The sequence below is a fragment of the Pleurodeles waltl genome, chromosome 5 (assembly GCF_031143425.1).
Source record: "Pleurodeles waltl isolate 20211129_DDA chromosome 5, aPleWal1.hap1.20221129, whole genome shotgun sequence".
Lineage (NCBI taxonomy): Eukaryota > Metazoa > Chordata > Amphibia > Caudata > Salamandridae > Pleurodeles > Pleurodeles waltl.
The window spans coordinates 1,414,892,991-1,414,915,364 of record NC_090444.1 but is presented as its reverse complement, the minus strand read 5'-3'; the positions used below and the strand labels follow the sequence as shown (position 1 = coordinate 1,414,915,364).

The following is a 22,374-nucleotide window of genomic DNA, read 5'->3' as shown; positions in this document are numbered from 1 at the left end:
AGGTGCCAGTAAGCTGGATTCCTCCCAGGAAATCGTTTTTCTCTCTTCTAGGGCCAGAAACCGAAGAATCACCCTCCTATGCCATTGTTAAGCATAGGGCGGCAGAAGTAATTGACTTCCACCTCCCCACCAGAGGGGAAAACAAGTGTGCTGACCGTGGTCCTGCAGTCTGGCCATACTGCTTCTGTGCCTCGTCTCCCTTTCAATGAGGGCTTGACGGATACCCTCCTAGGGGCTTGACCACAGACTTGTACCGGTCCTATTGGGAACAGATTGCTATGTGCCACCGACCTGCTTCTGGCCTTTTTGCCCCAGCACGTCTCTCGAAAGAGAGTCGTGTAGTGCAAGCCTCCACCAAATTAGACCAACGCCAACATCTGTCTGAGCACTCCCCCTGATGGGGAATCCAGGAGAGTGGAGACGTTTGGAAATAGGTTATTCTCTGTAGCTAGCCGGGCCCTCTGATCAGTTAGTGCCTCCGATAAGCTAGGCTACTACATCTACGCCCTTTTGAACTCAGTAGCACATGCCTTCCAATGTGTTATGAAGACCTTTTACTTGTCCTCTTACAGGCAATTCAGAATGGGTGTGATGCGGCCAAATTGACCATTCATTGTGGCTTGGATACTGCTGTCTGTTTGGTGGGCCATAGGCACTAGTGTTGCCATTCACTGCCATGCAGGGCTTCGATCCCATTGGGTTCTCGGGCAGCATTCAGTCATCGCTTATGGACATGCTGTTCCATGGATTCTGTTTCGGGGACAAGGCTGACTCAGGAGAGTAGGGCTACCTCTTGGCTCTCTTGCCTAGCCTTATCAGCAGCACCAGCAATTCCACCAGTATTCCCTACCATCAGCCTCTCCCACTTCAGTAGGGAACCCAGCAATCTTGCAGAAGAGGCTGTGGTGCCCACCACCCCTGTGGCCATGGTCAGCATGCCTGGCAGTCCACCGCTGCCCCACCTTCTAAACCTCTAGTCTTACAGTTCAGGGTCACAGCCTCCCAGTGGGAGGCAGAATCTACCAACTCTGTCCAGGTTAGCAAGCGAGCACATCAGACAGGTGGGTCCTTTATATTGTCAGCAAGGGTTACTCCTTGCTCTTCCTTTTGTCCCCGCTGCCACCCAACACCTGAGGGAGGACTGTCTCTCCATTTAGTGGAAGAAAGTTCTAGACTTTTTGACCAAAAGGGCAATAGAAAAGATTTCAGCACCAGAAGTAAAACGTGGTTGCTATACCTGCTAGCTTTCTGGTGCCTAGGAAGGATGGATGTCTTAGGCTTATTTGAAATCTGTGCCTTTTTAATCTCTTCCTCTGAAAGGAGAAATGCAAGATGCTGATCCTGGGGCAGGTCTTGTCTGCCTTAGAGCCTTCAAAGTGGAATGTGGCCCGCAATGCAGCACTCAATAGGATGGGACCACTTGACCCTCAGTGCAGTACTTGATTGGACGGGACCACTGGACACAACCAACAATTCAGATAGAGCCCTGCTACGGGATGTGCTCTCAGATCATGGCCTGGTGGATCACTGGAGACTTGCTCACCTGGTGGACAGGGAGTATACTTTCCTGTCCTCTCTACACGGTACACAATCACATTTGGATTATTTCTTAGTTTTGCAGAGACTGGTGGCCCATGCCCGGGATTCCCTGGTTCTCGTTGTTACCCTCTCAGGCCACACCCCATCCCTCTTGGCTGTAGCTCTACATCTTTTAGCCCCAGGTCATAAACCTTGACATCTATCAGTACAGCGTTATCAAACTCCCCACAGCAAATCGCAGTTGAAAACACATATCTCCACCTATCTAGAGTACAATAATGACTCAGTCCCAGAGAGTGCTGTGGACAGCTGCGAAGGCAACCATATGGGGACAAACGATGCGTGATGCAGCACTGGCTAACAAACAGTGGCTCATCAAAAAGAATTAAAAGCTGCTGTGTCATCTCTCACCATTTAGTATCCAGCTTATCCCACACTACCTAACCACTGTCATCTTGAACAAGCCCGAGTAGCTCTCAATGAGCTTTTCATATCAAAGGCGGAGTATACGCTACTGCGCCTGAAAGGCCACCACTATGAACAAGGGGAAAAAGCTGGACGTCTCTTGGCAGCCCAGCTGTGCCAAATAAAGACGGGGCAGGCAGTCCCTGCCAATCACTCCTCAAGCGGTGTGCTCCTTACCCATCCTGCAGAGATAGTTAACAAGCTTCCAGCCTTTTATGGCACGCTCTCTACCCCTGAAACGATTGTTGACGTAGACCGGGTAGACATGTTCCTGGAGAGCATACAGCTGCCTAGCCTTTCTGAGGACGGTAGGGCCCTCCTCGAGGGTGAGATCAGCAGAATGGAAACTGCACAAATCATACCCAAACTTCCATACCACAAGGCGTCTGGGGACCACGGCTTCCCAGCAGAATTCTAACTGGGCCGGTGAGGCGGTCATCAGCTCCCTCTATGAAGCTTTCCATCAGAGCAGTCATAGTAGTCCTCTCCAAACCAGGGAAGGATCTGCCAATGTGCAGCAGTTATCGCCCCATCTCACTTCTGAAAGGTGATATCAAGATATTTGCCAGTGTGCTGGCCACCCATCTCCTTAAGGTGATCCTGTCCCTGGTGCACAACGACCAAGTGGGATTCGTACTGGGACACCCATCTAGAAATCATCTCTGCATGCCCTTTGGGAGGCCCAGGATCTATCGGAAGAAGCGTTGGCGCTGTCCCTCGACGCCGACAAGGTGTTCGATCGTATAGATTGGGCATACCTCTTCACTACCTTATGCCGTTTTGGCCTCCGGGATCAATTCATTGCCAAACTCCGACTTTTATGTGACCATCCCACGGCCCAGGTTAACTGTGGTAGCTTTATTTCCAATCCATTCCCCGTACAGAAGGGAACACGACAAGGCTGCCACACTTCCGCCACTTTTGTTCTTGTTGGCTATGGAGCCTCTGGCGGCAAACATCAGTCGATCGCCCCTCCTCACCGGCACGGGACGTCTGAACTTTACCTATATGCGAAAAATATCCTACTCACTTTGCAGAACCTGTGCAGGTCTCTGCCGGCGCTCTTACAACTTATAGATGATTTTGAGACCCTGTCCAGTTATCGGGTGTACTGGGATAAAAGTGAAGCCTTGCCCTTCTCAATTATCACACGAGGGCTGCTATTCATGATTACCCTTTCCGATGGACATAATGTCACCTTAAGTATTTAGGTATTCTTCTTAGTAGGGTGCTGGAAAACATGGAGATTGATAACCTTGGCCCCCTAATCACTCCCATGCGCCAGGTCTTTGAGAAGTGGTCGCACTTGGTGCTGTCCATATAGGGTAGGGTGAAGGCGGTTAGTATGGTCACATTACCATGATACACATACGTGCTGGGCATGCACCCCCTGTCGGTGCCTCTGGGGACCCTCCACCTTATAGATGTGGACATCTGAGCCTTTGCCTGGGGATCCTCCCGACTCTGTTTAGCGGCTGCCAAGCTAATGGCTTGTCCCTCATGGGGTATGGGACTTCCCTCAATAGAACAATACACGTTGGCCCTCCACCTGTCGCAGCTGGCATACATGATACCTGGACTGCTGGGCCCGCCGCATTGGGTCTCCACCGAGCGACTACTGCTCACTGACCCTGGTGGCCTCGATCCCCTCTACATGGTCACTCCTCACCCACGCAGACCCAACCTGATTCTTGAGGCTATGCATAAAAACTGGCTCAGGGCCCATTGTCTCCTCGGTGTACAGCCCTACCTCAACTCAGAGGCTCCCCTCTGGGGAATGACCGCATACGCATAGATGGCAAGACCCTTGACTGGTCACAATGGCGTATAGCAGGTATCCATACCCTGAACCAGATCCTGGCTGATGCTACTCTGAAACCATTTGGGTACTTTCAGGACAAATTTGGCCTCCCTCCGCACCAGGCATAGAGACACCTTCAACTGTTGTATTGCCTACAGCGTTGCATGGGACTCCATTCTTGGATCCTCCTGGTCTTGCCCGAAGTATCCTACCTGAGGACTTGGGATTGTTTCCGTCAGTTAATGTCGAGCCTCTTTGAGGTCCTGACACGTCACAGCTTCTTGCAACCTCTCTTGGACTCTCTCTGCCACAAATGGCAATCTCGACTGCAGGTAGAAATTGAGGAAGAGGACTGGTCAGACATTATGGACGTTTTGGACAGGGGTACGTGGAAGCCTGCCTGAAATTCTGCCTCTTCAAAACCCTCCACGAGTGGCATTGAACACTTGTGAAATTCCATAGGGCGCGCTTATTGCCACATTCAAATTGATGGCGATGCCTGGCTAACCGTTGTGACTCCGCCCATATCCTATGTGAATGCCCCTCGGTTTGGCCCTTCTGGATAGCGATTGGTGATGCCATGGGTGCCTGTATAAGCTCACAAACCTTTCTCTTCCTCACTGATCCTCTCACATGATACAAGGGATACTCTGGGTTTACCCTGCACACAACACTGTCTCATACATACAGCCGTTGCAACCGCCAAGATCTGCATTCTTCGACACTGGCGCTCTCCCACGCTGCCATCGCCAGAAGAATAGATGGGCCAGCGGCTACTTGGTAGCCGGCACTCTGCCACGACTACAACAGCAGGCCTTTAACTCCCCTCTGACCCCACCCCCCCTGGCCCCTTCCGGAGGCCCTGTCTATTTCTGCCTCCCCTATGCTCTATCTCTTACCCAGTCACTGAGCCCACGGTACTACCTTCCTCACCCTGCCTCCATCTCATCACACGTCTTGCTTTCAGTATATTGGCCCACTGTGGTTTATTTCCCCCATCTGCTGTGGATTTCTTCTCCCAACCACGGCCCCCTCTGGTCCTGCTTTCCCTATTGTGTTTCCAAAATCCATATAACTATGCCGTTAAGCTTTCCTTTGCCCCACCTGCCTTCCAGGAATGAACCTTGCTTGGATCTCCCTCCTACCTATAAGGGTACCTTACTCTTTTGTCGTTTCAATTTCTCCTGACAGGTTACTCTACACATCATTCATATACAGCTTGTCCCTTTCACGTTATTTACTTTCTTCTGTGATGGACTTTGTTGCCTACTTGTTTTGTTTATTGTTATATGCTGCAGTTGGTGATGGTGCTAATATTCTTGGCTTTTCTTCAATAAAAATGACAACACAAAAAAATGTGGCACAGGATCTACAAGATGCCTAGTTCCATATTCCCCTCCTGCTGGCCCATCAGCGGTAACTGTGGGTCGTGTTGGGAGAGGCACATTTCCAGCACCTCTGGTGGATTCACAAAAGTGATGACTGTGGTGGCAACACACTTTTGGAGGTCGGGGTGCCAGTCTTCCCTACCTGGACAACCTGCTATTGAACTCCGGCTCACCCCCAGAATACGTCAGGCCTCCTGTCATCTTTGGGTTTCAGTATCAGCAAGCCAAAATCATACCCAACTCCTTCTCAGAGATTCCCTTCATTGGAGCCATTCTAGACACAGTTCAGTTTTGTGCCTTTCTCCCTGGAAAGTGAGTCCAGGTCATTCAGGCTGTGATCTAGATCTTTTGGCCTTGGTCCTGGATTTCAGTGAGGTCGGCACTGAGGCAGCTGAAACTGATGGCCCTCTGCACCCTGCTGGTTGAGTAACCGGGTGGCATTTGCAGGTTCTGCAGTCTGATCTAAAGTGTTAGTGGGCCCAACATCCATGGGGCTTTTTCTACCACATCTAGATTCCAGAGGACATTGCCAAAAATCTGTAGTGGTGGCTGCTGGATTACAAATGGGTTACCAGTAGACCCCTCCCTGTTCCCCACCCAGAGCTGACATTGGTGACCAATGCACCACTTCTGGGTTAGGGTGACCAACTGGGGAAGGTGAATATCAGAGGACTCTGGTCTTCGGCCGAGTCCCTGGTCCACATCAACTTTCTGGGGATGAGGGCTATCCACTTGGTGCTTAAAGTCTTCCTGACAGCTTCTGTTACCCATTATGCCTTGTACTGGCAGTTACCTCACAGAATTTGTTTTTTCTGGCTCATATGCGTGGGATCCTGGAATACTTTCTGTGTTCACATGTTTTTTTTTTTCCCTCACTCAACATTTTTAACATCAGTCAGGTGAATGAAGCACATTATAGCCCCTTTCCACAAGGATTTTTGCCAGAATGCTTTCCCTATTTCTAAATAGGCTCTTCTTGAGGACCAACACCATGGTGTTTTATGGAATGTTTACCATCTTCACTTATTGTCGAAGGACGTACGTTTTCCAAAAGCAGGACCTTCAAGGACTGTGAGGGTATTAGACTTTGCGGCATGTTGGCAAACCTGAAGGGGAAGACAAGAAGAAGGCCAAATATCCCTTCCAGGAAACACGCTGCTTTTAGTGCTGTGGTTCCTCCAACATCTAAGAACTCTCACAGAAGGAGGTCAAAAAAAGGTGGGAAAAGATAAATCCCTACCAGGGAGACTCAGAGCTCATTCCTCTAGAGGAAAATTAACCTTCACAGCCTGGTTGAGAACATTCCTCTTTCAGACATATGTAGAATGGCTACTTGGAAATCAGTCCATTCTATCATGTTACTGTTGCCTCATGCCAAAATTGAAGCTGACTGTCAGTCAAGCTTCTCAGATGAACCTGTTTGATTAACCCCCCTAGTATAGGTTCCTTCACAGTCCATGAGCCACTAATACTGTCATTTGTTTTACCTGGCTACTCTGTTCTATTGTTTGTGGTGATAAATGAGGATCCTACAGTGCATAAAATAGTTACTTGTCCTTATTCTGCTGCATTTAATCTTTATTGAAGTAATAAATGATCATGCCTCCTTCCTGACATCTTTTCTTGTGTGTCTTGAATGAAAACGTTTGAAATTCTTTCCTAGTCCACATTGTTGCCTTCAAAAAGGCCTGACGGTGAGGCAGCTGGTAGTACAAGGCTACATGGGTAGCAGAACCTCGTGCAGCCTTAACTCTTAGGACGTAAGCCTATTAGGCTGCGCTTTTACTCATTGCTTAACATATATGCAACTGTTTGTGTTATATGAACTAGAATTAATTTTTAAGAAGTTGTTTTGGGATCAAAAATCATCTAAAACTCAGAAACTTGCCTGTGACAGGCTTTTGGTGATGTGCTTTTGGATGATGCTTCTCATCATATGGACTCTGCACCCTTGCTGTTAATATATGGACATAGGTGTATATTCACATACTGTGTTTTTATCTCTCTGCATGCAGCAAATAATTATTCTAGAGTTTATAAACTGAATGAAGATTTGTATGATGCAGAACCTGGACGAAAAGTAAGTAACCCTGATTGGGTGAAGGTTGCGGAAGCGAGATGGCGGAGCCCGTGGTGGGCGGTGACACTGATGTCCTTTGTCTCGAGGCTGCAGCATGTGCTGGAGCCCAACAAGCACAGCATTGGGTGTCTCTTGCAGCTCTTGACAGTTCTGCTAGCAGTGAAGGGAAGCTACATATCCTGCAAATGAATTCAGCAATGTGAAGTACGTAAAATAATGTACAGAGAGCAGAAACATGGAAATATAACAACATTATAAAAAGCAGCGAAGAGTTAGAAACACTGGAACTTTCACATATCTGCAAGAAGAGCCAGAGATAGACACTCCATTCTCAGAAACCGATGAGTCCAGTAAGCGAAAACAGGCACGAGTGAGCCACTGTAAGTGAAAGTTTGAGATAAAGATGGCTCTTGTCTCGCTGTAGAAGCAGTACTTTTACATTTGACCTCCAGAGAACCAAGAGCACCCTGAACTTGACATGTGCATATCTGTGGATCCTACAGGACAAAAGTATGAAATGGCTCTGGTTAGCAGCTCGACTTTGTAGAGGTGATTGTGGGGTTGTTTGGCATCCCTGTGCCGGAAGCAGCATCCGCACTGTACCTGCCACTGAAGAGTGTACTGACACAGCTGAACAGTGTGTCCGAAGTAACAAAGCTGACCTTCCAAAACATGTACAGGTAAGAGTTAAAGCCAAAGCTGATGTGGAGGCACCATTCAGTTTACAAGAATATCAAACAGATAGTCACAGGATGAGCATAGAGAATGAAACCCTCAAGTCACAGGAGGAAAATACTGAACAAAAAATAAAGAAACCCAACAGCTCTCCTGAAAGATTTGAAATAAAAGAGCCTTTCTCAGAAAACAAAGAAAATCCAGCTGTGCAGTCTCCTGACCCAGAATAATTTAACAAAAGACTTAAATGTGCCAATATCTGCTGCAGACAACCAGATCAACCAACTGAAAGTGGACAAGGTACCAGTACCAAACCAAAATTGAAGAAACTGAGAGACAAAAAGAAATCCATGGAATATATTTGTGCTAAATATGGGAAAAGTTTTTGCAGACCAACAGAGTTACTTAAATACCAACAAACAACATGCATCGGAAATAATTCAGACATATTTAATGAACTTGGGAAATATTTTGAAAGGTTTCCATCTACAGATCAGAAAACAGTGTTGAAAGACAAAATATTTTATATAACCCACTGTTATGGAAAATATGTCAGCAGGAAAAGAGAGATGAGCAAGGGAAGCCCAACCCAAGTACAAATAATGAAGGAAATGCCACTCAGTTTCCACTCCTCGCCCCACATCAAGACACAAGCACAAACTTTGCTGAAAGTGGGAAAAGCGTTGATGGCTTATCACTCCAGAGACAACATGAAAAACACAGACAGAAACAATACCCATGTAAGGAGTGTGAGAAGAGCTACAGTGACTTATCAGCACTGAAGAAACATCATGACAAGCACACACGGAAACAATACTCATGTACGGAGTGTGAGAAGAGCTTCGGTGACTTATCAACACTGAAGAGACATCATGACAAATACACAGGGAAATGATATCCATGTGCGGGGTGTGGAAAGACCTAAAGCAGGATCTATTGTTTAAACAGACACAAAATAAAATATACGAGCTCTAGGCCCGGTACTGATGTCACCAGTAACTTTTCACTGCAGGGACATCATGACAAACAGACGGAAACGATACCACCCATGTACAGAGTGTGAGAAGAGCTTTAGTGGCTTATCAGTACTAAAGAGACATCGTGAGAAACATACAAGGAAACAATACCCATGTACGGAGTGTGATAAGAGCTTCACTGACTTATCAGCACTGAGGAAACATCATGAGAAACAAACAGGGATACAGTATCCATGTACGGATTGTGAGAAGAGCTTCTGTAACTTATGAACCCTGAAGAGACTTTCTGAGAAACACATAGGGGACCGATACCCATGTACAGAATGTGGAAAGACCTATAGCAGAAACGCTTGTTTAAATAAACACAAAATAGTGCACACAATAAATAAGCCACATCCGAGCACTAGACACAGGACTGATTTCAACACAAACTTAAACCTAACTGAATAAAAACAATACAACCAGCGGGAGACACCAACTCCTGTTGAGAATCTCAACCCAAGTGTGAAAAGATGAAAAGAGATATATACTGACTTATCTATGCATGCACATTAAACAATACATCCAGGGGAATAAAAAGAAGCACATGAATGTCCTGAGTGTGGGAAGAAATTCCCAATGGTAAGAACGTTAATTATTCGCCAACATTTACATACCAGAGAGAAGACATTTTCATTTAGCAAACGTAGGAAATTGTTTAATCAGTCTTAAGCTTGCATAGACACCAAAGGATGCACATGTTTAACTTGGACACACTAAACTTGATGGGACATTCAAACTCAAAACAGTGAGTGCACAAATAAAAGAATACTGCTGTACATTACAGCTAGCACTAGTGAGGTCACCAGCACTACCAAACACAATCCTGATTTAGAAACTGAGGGTCGGTGAGAGTTGGGATAACTAGATATAACCTCAAGATGAATTTCCTCTGGATATATGTGATGAGAAAGATGCATAGAAATAGTAAAATATTATACCTGCTATTTACACTGCTTAAAGTATAAAACTAGGATTTAGTGCTGTACAAGGTATTTTCTCTATTAATGTTCTACTGAACGTTCTAAAATTATAAAACCAGGGTGTGGTTGTAGTCCCTTTTAAGCCCTATTTTTGGTCTCTCTTTTGCAGTCGGAGAAAAGTTAAATTATGAGGATACTACAATCTATGTAGTTAGAGAAGGGCAACAAAGAATGACTAGTGGGAACAGTATGACAGGGCTAAACATAGAAAAATATTGGAAAAAAGACAAGTTGTTCGGGGGCTCCCTTTTCCTGGCAGTCCAAGAGTCTTTTCCAGGACAATATAGGTGGCCTTTGTTGTGGAAAGTTAGAAATGTAGTGAAAGGTATAATTAGTTTTTCATTGAATCGTATAAGGGATAAAGGAACACTGTCATTGATTAAGATATCATGTGTTCACAGGTGTAGACATTAGTGTTACGGCTTCTGCCAAAGTGAAACGCTTGTGGTGGAATAGGATTTCTTTGTTTTTTTAATGGGTTTAAACATGTTCTGAGCTTGCAAGGAATCACATTGGAGGATGCTTAGAGTTGGGTGCTGCGGCTTCATTTTATTCCACTTTGATGGTAACATTTGAGGAATGGTGTGGGCTGTAATCTCAGTGGGATAGGTCTTGATGTTTATAAGGCTTTGTTTTTTGTAGGTTTGATATTTGGACCACACACATTTTTTGGAATGTGTATTTTGAATGACCTGTGGGTAAAACTGTAGAAATAGGAGCTTACACAGACCGAGGCAACGCCTTCAAGGTTCATGCTGAAAACCACATTTGTTTTATAGTTTTTGCTTGTCATTTAAGCAAAAATCAAATGTTTTTGTTGGATTCTGTTTAGGTCTGGACCTCACTCCCAGATATTGGATTCTGTTAGTATGCATCCATACATATGTTTTTGCTGGATTCTGTTTAGTTGCATTGACTCCTGTGTCTACAAGACTGAGGTGAATAGTGTGAGCAATAAGTTAATATTAGACTGGTGCTGGATATGGATTCCTAGAGTAGCTTGAAGTCCACAGGGTTTGAGAGAGCAACATTGGGCAGTCAGCAGGTGGCAAGCAGCAGTGATGGTGTGTGCTCCGGTCCTTGACACCATGGGTCCACATATGACCAGTAGTGGTGACTTGTATGTGTCATTGAGGAGCCTTGGGGAGTTAGCGCGTTAAAAGGGACCAATGGTAATAACAAAGTCTAATGTTACAAGAACTGTATATTATGCAAACATGAAATGCATAGTCCATATTTAAACAGTGCTTATTATATGCACTGCAGGAAATTGTCTCTTTCCGTAGGTCCAGAATAAAGTCCATTTCCATTATAAGTATCTGGTTGAGTATATACTAATATGGGGACTCCCTCGAAAAGAAATGTTTAACCAGACCAGTCCATGGTAAATTTACTGGCCGCAGGGTTCTGCAAGAAGATCACAAATTATGCTTGTAATACATTTGTTATTTTGTCAAAAAGGTTCTATACCTGTACACCAAACATCTGCAACCCTAAATGCATCTAACAATGTGCAGTATCCCTGTGGTGTAAATGTTTCATTTTTACTGCTGTTGTTTTAATGTGTACTAGCCTGGCCTTGATGCAGATGTGTAATACTCCTGCTCTTGTGCTAGATTATTGTGAGCCTGCTTAGAGATCCCCTGTGATCAGCCACAGGAAATGTCTGAAGTGACCAGAGCAGCAGAAGACATCCTGCAGTGAGCACTGGTGCTGGCTGGACCTAAGGTCTTCATCTGTAGACACTGATCCATGACAGTGAGCCATTTACCCAATATACTCCTAGAACAGACTACTGATAGCGCTTCTAGCATTACTGTTGAAACATTGTCTTCAGTTAAGGAATCCTCAGTGGTCCACAAAATGGGAGCTTCATAGCGGTGTCCAGGATGAATGAGGAGTAAACTTTCATATTGATCAGTGGAATCGTCAGAATAACATGTGTCAGTTCTCAGCGCTGGGCCCCAATGCCTTGAACACTCTGGCTACAGTTGTCCACACGTCTGTACCTCCAAAAGATGCTGTAAACCCACTTCTTTTCAGATTCATTTCTTTTATTGCTCTCTGCTCAATTGCCACCTCCAATAAATGTGAGGGTGTTTGTGCATTTTGTAAAAATATATGTAATGTAATATGAACAGCGTGGGCAAAAAATATTTTTGGTACAACCTATGGAAAAAGAATACACAATCGCTATACTTAATTTGTAACAGGTTATTGGGTGATTATTAGTTCTAAGATCAGAAGACTGATTTATACATTGGTGGGCGGCCTTTTCTCCACCAGGGCGACTGAGTAAATTATTGATTCACCCTGACAAAGATGCTGCCTGTCAAATTTAGAAATGTCTGCTGGCCTAGCTGACATATCTAACATCAACAGAAACCACCTTCACTGCAGTTCTTGTACATTTGACTGAGTTGTACAGAAAACTTGAAATGTTTTTTGTTTATTGTTTTAAAAAAGATCCCAAAGTGGGATTTTCTTTTTGAGAATAATACAACAAGGTCCACCTCCCCATGGGCAAATACTCCCATGGTGAGGGGAACATGGGGCACTTTTCAATGGGCCTTACTGCCATGTTTTTTCCTGCCAATGATGAGCATTGAAAAGAGATTGTATGTCTGTCCATCTAAATTAAGTGGACCGGCATATAGCAAAACCTCCAGTGCCCAGTGGGCTGTCGGAGTGGTGTGACCTCCAATCGTCAAACCTGTGGTCCACTTAAATCTAAATCAGAAGGGCTGGTATAATGTTGATGATGAGGGAACGCCGCAAGAGATGTTTGTCAGGCAAGTGGCACGCATAAGAAAACGTTTGTTCACGTTATTTGAATGAGAATCAGTACAATCTTCCAAGTCTAGTAAAGGTAATGAAATTCCTGAGTATATATTTTCCATGCTCCCTCTTCTGTATTCTCCTGGGTCACTGGGTCCCTCCAGACCTGACATGGACGGATGTTAAACTCTTGGCCTGCTGATAGCTGTTGTTTCACAAAAGGTGTCCTTTAAGAGTGTGGGGAATGGAGTTGGCAATAATCACAGGTTGGGTGGCAGGGAAAAGAGATCTGCTCTGCCTGCGGTTAACCTATTCTTTTTCTAGCTTGTTTCCAGGAACAAGCCAGTGGGAGCCACTGTAGAAGCCAACGTTCTTACATAGCATAAAACATGATGCCCGGGAGTGTATGAGGCTTGGTTGCAATGCATGTTTCATGTATAGGCATCTAACAGCTCCTAATTTTTATAATGGTCAGTTCATAAAATGACCTGTTCATTGAATAAATGTATGTACAGAAATGCTCTTTCCTTACCGTAGTATCTCCTCCTCCCCTATATCTTTAATATTTATTTTCTTCTTTAATTTTCTATCCAGATTACTTTTGCATCATTAATCCAGTATTAAATTAATGTTTTTTAGTAGCTTAAGATGTTTCTTTTTATTACATTCTTCAGGCTACTTGCCTAGCTAGTATGATTATTAATGTACTCCTTTGCATTAATGTTATTTACATGATTTCCTGCTTTTGCAGTGATTGAGACTATTTTGCAACTGTATTTGTTATATAATCTAAATAAAATTGGTGGACCAAAATTTTCAAGTTGAAAATAAATAAATAAATAAAAGTAAGTAACAATTTATGTTACTTGATGAACTGGTTATCAAAGTGAAGAACGGTTCAGTGATCTTTGTAAGAGGACAAACAGTTATTTTTCTCCTATGCAATATCATGTCTAATTGATCTTACTCTGAGAATACTGTTTTATTGCAGTTGTGGTTACCGTTTGTTGGTAATCGGATGTGAATGAATGATTCCTTGTTTCTTTGTTTTTCAGGAAACCGGGGCCATAATATTAGGATTTCTTCCATTTCCAGCCTGTAAGGACGCGTTTCTTTCAATGGTACAACAAAACTTTCATGTACCTAATGATACATCTCGGATTGAAATATTGTGCGAGCTCATAATTTTGCACCGAGCCCTTACCTGTGTATCATCTCTTTCTGTTATGTACTATTAAGCAATCTAAAACTGTACGTTGTAATTTCCTCAGAATCTTAGTGGACTGCATCATGATGATTAACATATTAGGCGAACCTAGCCGTTTTTATTAGACAGTTATCTGATACTAAAATAATAAAACGACTTTGTATTGTATTCTGAAACAACTGTGATACTGTCCTCAATAATAATCATTCATTTCCTGGAGGTTTGCAAATAGATGGCATTTTTTTCCTCTTGGGCACATTCCTAATTGACTGAAGGGGCTTGTCATTGGGAACAAATCTTTTGGTCCCAGTTTAGACACTACTTGTTTTTGTCTGGAAGGTGATGAAGCAATTGTTTTACGTTGACTAGCATCAAACTGTTCTTCAAAATACAGTAGTTATTTTGTAGTACGTTTAGCAAATTTTGCACACGTTATGCTTTAGAGGCCAAAAGCATACTTGGTTTATAAAAGAATTATGTTAAAATGTGAGAAGCCAAGAAATTCAGGTTCAACGTTATTAGGTCTGATGAGACAGACATAAAATACTTGTGAGTTATTTGACTTTTATTCTAATTTTATTTTCTGTTAAATGCTGTCTCTGTCTGGCTCATGTCTATGCTTGTGGCGGTAACCGGTTGAAACATAGCATTTCCCAGTCTCCTTGTGTGCATAGATGAATCATACGTACATCAATGTCCTACAGTTGTTTAAGTCTTCGAAACATTTGAATTTCCCATAATACTGAGGAAAAATAGGTGTGCCATTTTTGGGGTATTTGTCGAACCCACAAATTTAAGAATGGTAAAATGTTACTTGGCATATTTTTATGCTATATTTTTGAATTTAAATATTCCGTTATGATTTGTACACAGTCATCTTCAGATTCTGTAATGAGAAGTCTTAAATAAACCATTATAATTGGACATTTAGTAGTGATTTCCCAAATCTTTGATTTGTGCACTGATTTTAGGATATTGTCAGTGAAAGTACTTGGCCAGAGTTAGTTTTTATGTGATGAATAAAAACAACAATGAAACTGAACTTGGAACTTGTTTCTCCCAAAGGCCATCTTTTTAAAGAATCTTATGTTAATACATAAGAGTTCAAACTATAAAAACAGCACTGGAAAAGTTCTAATTTTAACCCCTTTGCTGGCCGGCCTTTTCCCCCCCTGTGCCAAGCCTTTTTTGGGCTATTTGGGGCAGTCCGCGCTTAGGCCCTCATAACTTTTTGTCCACATAAGCTACCCATGCCAAATTTGCATCCTTTTTTCCAACATCCTAGAGATTTTAGAGGTACCCAGAGTTTGTGGGTTCCCCTGGAGGAGACCAAGAAATTGTCCAAAATACAGCTAAAATTGTGTTTAAAAAAAAAAAAAAAAAAAATGGGATGAAGGGCTTCAGAAGAAAGCTTGTGGTTTTGTCCCTCAATATGGCATCAACAAAGGGTTTGTGGTGCTAAAATCACCATCTTCCCAGCTTTCAGGAACAGGCAGACTTGAATCAGAAAACCACACTTTTTCAACACAATTTTGGCATTTCAGTGGGACATACCCCATTTTTACTATTATTTGGCCTTTCAGCCTCCTTCCAGTTAGTGCCAGAAATGGGTGTGAAATCAATGCTGGATCCAGGACAGCTAAACATTTCTGAAGACAACATTCTGAATTCAGCAAGGGGTCATTTGTGTAGATCCTTCAAAGTTTTTCCTACAGAAAATAACAGGTAAAATAAAACAAATATTGAAATTGAGGTGAAAAAAAAGCCAATTCTGTCCACTTTCTTCTCTAATTTTTCCAGCTATGGCAGTTTTTTGAAAGCAATATACCCCTACGTCTGCTGGACTCTTCTGGTTGCGGAGATATATAGGGCTTGTAGGTTGATCAAGAACCCTAGGTACCCAGAGCAAATAAATGAGCTTCACCTTACAATGGGTTTTCCTTCTATACCGGGTATACAGTAATTCATTTGGTGAAACGTAAAGAGTGAAAAATAGGTATGAAGGAAATCTTTGTATTTCCTAAATGGGCATAGTATAAGGTGTTGAGAAGCAGTGGTTATTTGCACATCTCTGAATTCCGGGTGTCCCCATACTAGCATGTGAGTTACAGGGCGTTTCTCAAATAGACTGTCTCACTGTCTTACATTTGAAGGAGAAAATGTTGAAAAACACAAGGGGCAATAACACTTGTTCTTCTATTCTGTGTTCCCCAAGTCTCCCGATAAAAATGGTACTTCACTTGTCTGGGTAGGCCTAATGCCAGCAACAGGAAACACAACATGGACACATTACATTTTTACATTGAAATCTGACGTGTTTTTTGGAAAGTGCCTAGCAGAGGATTTTGGTCTCTAGCTCAGCTGGCATCTAGAGAAACCTAGAAAACCATTAAATGTTTTAAAACTAGACACCTAAGGGAATTCAGAAAATGGGATGATGTGGGGCTCTCACCAGGTTCTATTACCCAGAATCCTTTGCAAACCTCAAAATTTGTCAAATAGAACTTTCTCCTCACATTTCGGTGATAGATTCCAGAACTTTCTAATAGGTGCCTGAAATTTCCTTCCACCCAGCATTTCCTCAAGTCTCCTGATAAAATTGGTGCCTCGCTTGTGTGGGTGGGCCTAGTGCCCACGTCAGGAAACGCCCCAAAACGCAACATGGACACAAAACATTATCACATTGATAACTGACGTGTTTTTTGGGAAAAAGCGTAGCTGTGGATTTTTGTCTCCCTGGTGTCTAGTGGTCCCTACCTATGTCCAGCTACATAATGGTAACTCTGAACATAGGTATGTTTGGTATCAAACATGTAGGAACCATACCCCATGCTTTTGCAAGCATTGCTTTTATGATCCTTTGGGGGCTCCTTAGATGACCTCCAGTAATGCCATTACAGCCTTCTGAGGTTTTCCATGCAGCCCCAGCTGCTACCACCTCAGAGAGTGGTTTCTGCCCTCCTGTTGCTTGAGAAGCTCAAGCCCAGGAAGGCAGCACAAAGGATTTATACCCTCTCTCTTTGAAAATAGGTGTTATAGGCTTGGGAGTGGTAGCCTGCCCAAGCCACTGGAAATGCTTTGAAGGGTACATTTGGTGTCCTTCTTGCATAATACAGTCTACATCAGTTCAGGGACCCCCAGTCCCTGCTCTGTCGCAAAACTGGGCAAAGAAAAGGGGAGTGACCACTCCCCTGTCCATCACCCCCCGGGGGTGTTGCTCAGAGTGTACCTGGGTTTTCCCATCTTGGATTCAAGGTTGGCAGGGAACTCTGGGAGCATCTGTGTGGCCAATGCCAGCAGGTGATGTCAGAGCCCTCCCCTGATAGGTGCCTACCTGGTTAGCTGACTAATCCCCCTTTCAGGTCTATTTAGGGTCTCTCCTTTGGGTGGTTCTTCAGATTCATATTGCAAGACTCCAGCAGGAATCCTCTGCATCCTCCACTTCAACTTCTCACTGAAGAAACTGCATCTGGACCCTCCAGGAACTCTACAAACTGCAACAAAGAAGCAAGACACCTTCTGCAACAATGTATCTTCAGCTCCTGCCAGCAGCTGCAAGTGTTTCCCGGCTGTGCATCCTCTGAGGACAGCCTATCTTCAGCCTGCACCAGAAGAGCGAAGGAATCTCCTTTGGGGTGAAGGAGTCACTCCCCTGCTTCGTCAGGCACCTACTGCAGCGACGACTGGGTGCGTGTATCCCCTCTCCTGCTGAGCTGTGTGGATACTGCATCATGGGTGGTGGACTGAAGTGGTCCCGACGGTCCTGGCGTCCCACTCTCCAACTTTGGTGGAGGTAAGAGCTTGCCTCCCCATGCAAGACAGTACCCTAGTGCACCGTGTGTTTTGCAGTTGCCATGGCTTGTTGGCATCCTTCCACGAAGTTCTTCGTGCATATTGTAGATCCGGGATCCGGCCATAGCATTGTATCCTGCGAGCACAGCTTCCTGAGTGGCTATCCGGCAGCGTGGGAGCCTTTTTCGTTGTGCTGCTTGGTCCTTTTTTGCACCTTACTTGTCCCGTGCTGCGGGACTCCTGCCTGCTCTGTGGGCTCTCTGAGTTGCTGAGAGCCTCCTTCAACTCCCCCTCCTTGGTAGAGTCCACCTGGCCCTCCCTAGTTCCAGGCAACGCTATTTTCCGCTAACTGGGAGCTTTACATGTGCAAAGGCTTGTTTGCGGACTCCAGCAACGCAAACCAGATTGCAATCCTCCATCCTGCGTGGGACATCACTTGCACCAACCAGGAACACGACTCTCTTCTTGGGTGCAGTAAGGAGTGTTCTTCTTCACCGGTGGTTCTTTTGCACCTTCATCCGGGTTAGCAGGGGTTCCTGTTCTCCCTGGGCTCTTCTGTGCTTCTTGAACTTGGTCCCCTTCTTCCACTGGTCCAGGAATCCACTATTGGTCTCTTCTGGTTCTTGCATAATCCTTCTATTCGATTCTCTGTGTGTTCTGGGAAAGTTACTGTGTTTTACTCCTACTTTCATGGGCTGTGGGGTGGGTTCTAGTACTTCCCTTTGGGGTTTTCAATACTCCCAGTGACCCTCTACACACTACACTTGACTAGGTGGAGGACCAACTTTCACATTTCACTTTTATGTTTTTATGCCTATTTTTGCATACTAGTGTATATAATTGGTGTATTACCTCCTAAGGGAGTATAGTCTCTATGGTATTTTTGGTATTTGTGTCACCAAAATAAAGTACCTTTATTTTTGTAACACTGAGTATTTTTATCGTGTGTGACTACAGTGGTATTGCATAATCTTTGTATGTCTCCTAGATAAGCCTTTGCTGCCCATCCACAGCTAGCTCTAGAGAGCCTGGCTTCTAGACACTGCCTACATTTCACTAATAAGGGATAACTGGACCAGGTATAAGATATAAGTACCATAGGTACCCACTACAAACCAGGCCAGCCTCCTACATTGGTGTTGCAGCGGTGGGAAGTACTTGCAATTGCCTTATCAATCTGTCACCTAGTGCTTGCCACGGGAAACACTACTCTATACCTAGAGATATACACTACACCTTGTACAGGGATCTAGTCTCTTACCTTTTTTTCTGAGAGACTAGAGGTTAGGTAACCCTTCACCACCCTAACACATACACCCATGTCCACAGCTGAGCCTAGCTCTCAGGTCATAGGCACTCCCTATGAGGGCATGACCTACAAAGAACTGAAGGGGCTTTGTTCAGACAGAAACCTGGACATGGGGAAGAATCCCAATAAGAATTTGAGCCTCCTTCTCCTTGATGACCAAGAACAGGCTGGTAGCCAGGAGGGGAGAGATTCTGACCCCATTGAAGTAGAGTACAATATTCAAGGTTCAGGGGAGGGTTCTTCCATGGATCTTGTACTTAGTAGACCCACTAGTGTAGCTGATAGTGGTGGGGGGAGCCACACAGGTAGGTTTCCTTTACACCCAGAGGACAGGTAGCTAGGGTCACAAAGACTAGGGAAGGATCGACCTCTGCCTATTCCCATATCACCTCATTGTCTCAGGGATCACACTGCACAACTCCAGGAGATGACTGCATAGATAGGAAGCTCAAAAAGCTGAGACTGGAGGAGGCCATGCTGAGGCTGCAGCAGCAACAGCCTTGGCAGTGGAGAGGGAAAGGCAGGGTTTGTTTCAGAGAGGGGTAGTCTTCTCACTGTCAGAGAAGAGGATGCAGACAACTACAGTATTTTCTAATCAGCACTCTTGTAAGATTTTGGTCTCACCACTGAACAATATAGGATCAAGTTCAGGGAGACCAGAAAAGAGGCCTTACAGGACTGGGTTGACCTTGTGGATTGTTCTGTCAAGGCTTTAGAAGCCTAGTTACGTGGCAGCAAAGTGTCAGACTATGAGGGCTTGTACAATCTGTTGTTGAAAGAGCATATTTTGAATAACTGTGTGTCTGACTTGTTGCACCAATACTTGGTAGACTCAGATCTGACCTCTCCCCAAGAATTGCGCACAAAGCCTTACAAATGGGTCAGAACAAGAGTGAGCAGAAAAGCTCATATGAGGGTGACAAGTACAAGAAGAAGGATGGTAAGTCACATGACAAAGGGTGGGTCTAAATCCTCTTCTCACGACCATCAAAATAAATCTGTAGGAATAAAGGCCATAGGGCAGGAGATAGCTCCCATCCCCACTGCTACAACTAGTGTCCCTAGCAATAGCAGTTGTGGTGGGAAAACTAACACTACAAATAGTCAGTTCAAGGGTGTACCAGGGGCTCACTCTGGGAAATGTAGTGGTGGTTGGGTTAGTTAGGGAAATCACTGAGGCTGTTTTAGTCTCTGATAATGGCATTGACCTTGCCACCCTTGTTGCTTGTCCCCTTAATATGGATAAGTACAAGCAATGACCCTTAATGAGTGGTGTTCAGCTTGAGGCCTACAGGGACACAGGTGCCAATGTCACCATGGTGACTGAAAAACTGGTAGCCCCCGAGCAACACCTTATTGGTCATCAGTACCAAGCGACTGACGCCTATAACACTGTAAGCCACAACATGGCAGTTGTTGATCTCAGCTTTAGGTTTACTGGTCCTTAAAAAGTGATGATATCCACATACCTACCTGTAGAGTGTCTACTAGGCTAGGGAACAACTTGGAGACTTCAGCTGGGGCTGAAGTGGAGTTGGAGGTCCATGCTGGGCATTCCTGCGCGTATCTTTACTTTGACCAGGGTTCAGGCCAAGAAGCAAAGATGACAGGGAAACTTGGATTCTGAAATTATGGACCAAGAGCTTCCCAAAAGGAGGGGAAGAAAGGTTAAAAAGATATCCACTATCCTTCCCTCCGCTGATGATTCCCCCTTTGAGGAGCAGGAGTGAGCTCACTGGACAGAACCTACACCTGAAGAACTTCAGGCTAATGCAGCTGAACTCTTAGGTGCAGGGGGGCTGCTAGGGAAGAGTTAAGTGTGGCTCACCAAACTTGTCCCACACTTCAGGGTTTGAGACAGCAGGCTGTCAAAGAGGCAGGAGATATCAGTGGCACCCGCAGGGTGTACTGGGAGAACAAACTCTTGTATTCTGAGCCAAGGGACACCCAAATCTGGTGCTGCCAGGAGACTGGTCATTCCCTTGCAATACAGAGAATTTATGATGACCTTGGCACATGATATTCCCCTTGCTAGACATCTGGGGCAAAGTAAGACCTGGGACAGACTAGTCCCTCACTTTCACTGGCCTCAGATGTCAGAAGATACTAAGGAGTGTAGTCACTCCTGTGTCACTTGTCAAGCCAGTGGCAAAACAGGTAGCACTCCAAAGGCCCCCTTACTCCCACTGCCAGTGGTTGGGGTACCCTTTGAAAGGGTAGGGGTTGATATTGTTGGCCCCCTTCACCCACCAGCAGATTTATTCTGGTGGTGGTGGACCATGCCACCAGGTATCCAGAAGCCAAACTTCATAGGACCACTACAGCTCCTGCAGTGGCCAAAGCCCTACTTGGGAATCTTATCCAGGGTGGGTTTCCCAAAACAGATTATATCAGGCAGAGGTAGCAACTTCATGCCCGTATACATAAAAGCAATGTGGAAAGAGTGCAGTGTAACCTATAAATTCACTACACCTTACCACCTCCAGACAAATGGGTTAGTTGAGCGTTTTAATAAAACACTCAAAGGCATGGTTTTGGAAACTCTCTGAAAAACCCAGGAGGAGATGGGATGTCCTGTTACAATGTCTCCTTTTTGCCTACAGGGAGGTACCCCAAAAGGTGTGGGCTACAGCCCCTTCGAACTCCTCTTTGGTCACCCTGTTAGGGTTCCATTAGCTCTTGTAAAGGAGGGTTGGGAGCAACCCCTACAGACCCCCTAAACAAGACATAGTGGATTATGAGCTGGGCTTAAACTCCAGAATGCCTGAGTATATGAAGAAGGCCACTAAGAACCTTCAGGCAAGCCAAGAATTGCAGATGCAATGGCATAGCCAGAAGGCTGTTCTGGCAGTGTACCAACCAGGTCAGAAAGAGGGAGTCCTGGACCCTGTGACACCAAGGGCACTCCAAGATAAATTGAGTGGACCACACATAGTGGAGAATGGTGAGGTCACTTATTTAGTTGACCTTGGCACTCCTAGAAGTCCTCTCAGAGTACTTTATGTGAACCACCTAAGACCCTACTATGACAGGGCTGACTTAACCCTGCTCATGGTCACTGATGAGGTACAGGAGGAAGAGAGTGACCCTCTCCCTGATCTCTTATCTAACACTGCAGCTGATGGCTCAGTGGATAGAGTAGTCCTAGCAGACTGCCTTACTGAATTTCAGGAGAAAGACTGCAGGAACTTCCGTGGCCAGTTTTCTGAACTGTTTTCTCTGACACCTGGTCAGACTACATGGAGTGAACACACTATTGACACAGAAGACAGTTTGTGTGTTAAAGGTAATGTTTATAGGCAGCCTGATCATGTGAGAGATTGCATCAAAGCAGAGGTGCA

The 22,374-nt window shown here is 44.7% G+C and overlaps 1 protein-coding gene across 5 annotated transcripts in view; it reads left to right on the top strand.

Moving 5' to 3' along the window:
* DDX43 (DEAD-box helicase 43) overlaps positions 1-14,856 on the top strand; it is a 576,458-nt gene extending 561,602 nt beyond the window's left edge. For 2 of the 5 annotated variants that reach the window (XM_069235691.1, XM_069235689.1), the window contains one exon: positions 13,781-14,856. Coding sequence is in view for 2 of the 5 variants with exons in the window: in XM_069235688.1 (XP_069091789.1) it covers positions 13,781-13,963 (183 nt within the window). In the remaining 3 variants the exon portion in view is untranslated. The remainder of the gene's footprint in view (positions 1-13,780) is intronic. The other 3 variants (XM_069235688.1, XM_069235687.1, XM_069235690.1) reach the window with 2 other exon arrangements.
* Positions 14,857-22,374: the final 7,518 nt, after the last annotated feature.